The sequence below is a fragment of the Nuphar pumila genome, chromosome 7, assembly GCF_984573655.1.
Source record: "Nuphar pumila chromosome 7, dmNupPumi1.hap1.1, whole genome shotgun sequence".
Taxonomy (NCBI): domain Eukaryota; kingdom Viridiplantae; phylum Streptophyta; class Magnoliopsida; order Nymphaeales; family Nymphaeaceae; genus Nuphar; species Nuphar pumila.
The window spans coordinates 100716888-100721291 of record NC_143255.1 but is presented as its reverse complement, the minus strand read 5'-3'; the positions used below and the strand labels follow the sequence as shown (position 1 = coordinate 100721291).

General features: G+C 43.1%; 1 protein-coding gene across 1 annotated transcript; it reads left to right on the top strand.

Annotated features, from left to right (window-relative positions):
• Positions 1–1256: 1256 nt before the first annotated feature.
• LOC149832646 (pentatricopeptide repeat-containing protein At5g43790-like) lies at positions 1257–2867 on the top strand. Its single transcript, XM_090013281.1, has one exon. It carries the CDS (start codon positions 1257–1259, stop codon positions 2865–2867), a length of 1611 nt encoding a protein of 536 aa, XP_089869407.1.
• The last annotated feature ends 1537 nt before the right edge of the window (positions 2868–4404 follow it).

Sequence of the window (4404 nt, the reverse complement as noted above, 5' to 3'; positions counted from 1 at the left end):
TTCTTCCGAAGCATGAGAACTTCTGGAGTTGATGCAAACATATACACTGTCACAAGCATACTTAGTACCTGTGCTAAAATGGCCAAGTCCTGCAGTTCCACTGTTGGATTTTGAAGGGAGGGTTTCTTTCAGGTGATGTGGTTCTGAAGACCTCATCAATGCATATATGAAATGCCAAAATATTGAGTTGTCTAAGAGAGTGTTTTATGAAGAACGGGATAGTGGTCACAAGATTGCTGTCTCCACATGGTCAACCATGGTTGCTGGTTATGATCAAAATCGGAATACAGGAAGATGTATTGAGTTGTTTCAGCAAATATCTCGAGAAGGAATGAAACCAAAAAAATATGCAACTTCAAGTGCTCTGAGTGTCATAGACTGTGAAGAACTGGGGAAACAAATAGTCAATACATTCTGTTTCTGTTAAGGCTGGATTAACTCTTGATGTTTCTGTAGCTAGTTCATTTTTCACAATGTACTCCAAATGTGGAAGCCTCAATGAAGCTTTCCAATTGTTTGAACAAATGGTTGAAAGAAATGTTTCCTGGATTTCCATGATTGTTGGATTTGCAGGAAAGCATTTGAATTCTTTAGAAAGATGCAGCTTGAAGAGCTGAAACCTGATGCATTCACTCTGTCAGCTCTTTTCATTTTGCTTCGTCAATTGGTAGTTTTAGACTTTAGTTTAACTCATCAGTCTGAAGGCCAAAACAGGTTATTCAGGTGACTCGGGTCGGTTATCGTGTCTATATTATCGGGTTGACCCGTTTAATAAACGGGTCCGCGTGTCGTGTAAACGGGTCGTGTTGACCCGACCCATTTATTAAACGGGTTAATTGGGTCGTGTCGGGTTACCCGTTTAATAAATGGGTCGGGTTCGTGTTTGCCACAGACGACCCGTTTAATAAACGGGTCGGGTTCGTGTTGAGGCATGCTGACCCGCCAACCCGCCAACCCGACCCGATTGCCACCCCTAATTTTTACATTGAAAATTTGCGGGTTTTAATCGGAATTCGGGTTGGGCCCGGATCTGTTATAAAATTTCATAAACTATACTTGGATCCATGTATTAATTGGAATTTCGAGTCCAGACCTGGATCCTAATGGGGTCTTCTTATTTATCACCATACCCTGACCCTATACGAGTCGGGTCCGGGTAAACCCGACCCGACCCGTTGACACCCCGACCTAGCTACATAGAAGGGCGATTTTTCTATCATAATTAGCTTTGCAAAAGTGGTTATGGCGATGGTACCATGCCGTCGACGGTTCCTCTTTCAGCAAATCTGCGCACCTGGTCTCCCCTGTGCAATGGGTCGTCGTCTTCCTCCTCTGTTCCCGCGTACGTTCCCTCGAGGCCTCACCTTCTTTCTCTCTTCCAAATTTGCTCGAGTCTGCACGCCTTCAACCAAATACTGGCGCAGGTGTTCACCGTCGGCCTCTCCCGCGACCCCTTCACTCTCTCCCGCGCCCTCTCCTTCTGCGCCCTCTCGCCCTCCTGCGATCTCCGCTACGCCCGCCTTATTTTTGACCATACGGAGCGACCCAACTCGTTTTCGTGGAACACCATCATCAGGACATACTCTTCCCGCCTTCCCGACCCACAAGAATGCTTCATTCTCTTCAACCAGATGCTTCTTAGCGGCGTCTACCCTGATAAATACACGTTTCCTGTCATGCTGAAGGCTTGCTCTGCTATTCCTCGCCCTGCCCAAGGTAGGTCTTTTCATGGTCTTGTCGTCAAGCACGGTTTGGAAGCGGATTTGTTCATTCAGACTTCTTTGCTTCACATGTACTCTTCGTTTGCCGCCTCGGATGAAGGTGGGTCTGCGTGGTTTCGCGTTGCACGCCAACTGTTCGATGAAATGCTTCAACGAAGCACCGTCACTTGGAATGCGATGATTTCGTGCTGTGTCAGATGTAAATGTGAGATGGAAGGTTTGATGTTGTTTAATGGGATGTTGGTTGGGAAGATCGAATCGAATGATGCTACATTGGTTAACGTCCTCATGGCTTGTGCTGGCACTGGGGCTAGGAGATATGGGAAGTGTGTTCATGCTTACGCTCAGAGAAAGTATGCATTGTCGACGAATATCGAATTGGGTACCAGCCTTGTGCATATGTACATGGAATGTGGGGATATCCGCGGTGCACTTCTCTTGTTTCACGGCATGGTAACGAGAGATGTCTCTGCTTGGACGGCTGCGATCGGCGGGCTTGCGTTGCATGGACGTGGTAGTGATGCCATTTCTCTGTTTAATCGCATGGTTTCAACTGGACTTAAGCCAGATGCAGTTGCCTTCACCAGCCTCCTTCATGCTTGCAGCCACTCCGGTTTGGTAGATAAAGGACTTGGATGTTTCAGTCTCATGGTTGATGTTTATGGAATCAAGCCTAGCATTCACCATTTTTGTTGCATGGTTGATCTTTTGGGCAGAGCAGGGCTGCTAGGAGGTGCCCTACAAGTTATAAAATCTATGCCATGTGAACCGAATGCTGCCATCTGGTGCACTCTTCTCAGTTCTTGTACAATTCATGGAGATTTCGAGCTAGCAGAGCAGATAGCATACCATTTGCAAGCAGGTTCAGAAATTCTGGATGGTGCATACTATGTTTTGCTGTCGAATATATATGCTAGGACACGAAACTGGGCGCAAGTGACAAAGATGAGGGATATGATGGTTGATAGAAGGGCAACCAAAACTGCAGGTTACAGCATGATAGAGGTGAATGGTAGCATCCACACCTTTTTGGTGGGTGATGATACACATGAATTAACCGTGGAAATATATTCTTTACTTCATGGACTCACTCAAGAGTTAAAACTGGCAGGACATGTGCCATTTTGGAAAGTTGGGCATCAATAGATAAAGTACACTGAATGTACAGAAATGGCTACAACCGAGTTTCTGTTATTTGTGTTAGCAGTTACTCTTCAAGGAATGTTTTCCTGCAGTGCTAAATTGTTGCTATGTTGCTATTCACATTTGTCTTGATTTCAATAATGACTTAGTGGAAGCATCTCAGCCTACGATTTGAAGGGGATATTTCTCCATTATATGGCATGTTTGTCAGTTCCATATGGAGGGCTATATTGATTGATGATACAATGATTTGATTCAGTGTTCATACCACAAGAATGAAATATGGTGTATATAACTCAAATTCATGGAGAGGGTTATACTGATTATTGACAAATAACAGCTTCATTGTGAACATGTTGGTAATGTGGTGCAGTTCTAAATTTTCATTTTTTGTAGTTATGACCACAATAGTACCCATAGTTCATTGTTGGTGATCCAACACTTCTGAGATTAGGATAAAATTTTAAAGTTTGCCTTGTAAGGATGGAAGAGATTAGAAATCGATGTGGTGTGAGTGTAAAACTGTAGATGCGTGCTTCTGAAAGGCCAAAGTAAGGTTTCAGTGAAGCCATGGTTTTACATTTCAACAATCACAAATATTTCTTGTAGCTGAAGATATTGTGGAAGTTTGTAAAATAACCTCAGAGGAGATGAATTGTACAGACAAGCAAGAAGAGATAGTTGGGATATGAGAGTTTTTACAGATTTTAAAATTATTTGGATCGTTCTAACTGTGGCGTATTAACAAGGATTTGAAAATTTCTGAAGACAAATTGGTTTGCGCTTGTGAGCTTGACGAATTTTATGTGGGAGTTGTTGAGAAGCCACAGAGCAGGAGGTTCTAGCGGACAAAATGGAACTGCTGTGTTTGCTTGCAGCTATTTGAATTAAGTATTAACTGTTTCTGGCAGCTTACTTTAAGCACTTAGTAAACTGTTTGACCTGATCAAGATGATTTATTAGTTTTTAACATATTACTGCTTGTTTTGTACTTCAAAGTCCCCATGGATATGATCTCTATTTATTTCTGCAATCAAGCCTTTATCACAGACACGCTTCAACACATTACAACCACAGTTTTTACACACAAAAGAATGACCAAACCAATCAGAATAGGATTAAAGGACTGAAATATCGTTCTTGTTTAGACAGGTTACACCCCAAATAGGCTACCGGTGGATAGAAATATAGAAAATTCGGATGTCACCAGATCACATCCAAACCACCAGGCTTTTCTTTCTTAAATCACCAAGGCTCTTTTTGGCAGCCCTGAATCAGAGATCTGTTGCAGTTTCCTTCAGTACTTTCATACTCTCTGGTGTCTCGAGTCAGTAGTGTTGCCAAAACACTGCATTGGGAATGGAGTTGGCGGCCTCAACACCACATTTTTACCAAAACCATATTTTGGCAGCACATGGAAATCTCAATGCAAGGCTCCCAAACAGAGCCCTAAACTCACTACTAAACATCCACAATAGACCGTAAATACTAGTTGCTTCTTAGATTCCCAAACGTGAAAAATCAGATCATCCCTTGTTGC

What these genes read in the sequence shown, in the direction of transcription:
- LOC149832646 (XM_090013281.1), top strand. Translation starts at nt 1,257, where the DNA reads ATGCCGTCGACGGTTCCTCTTTCAGCAAATCTGCGCACCTGGTCTCCC.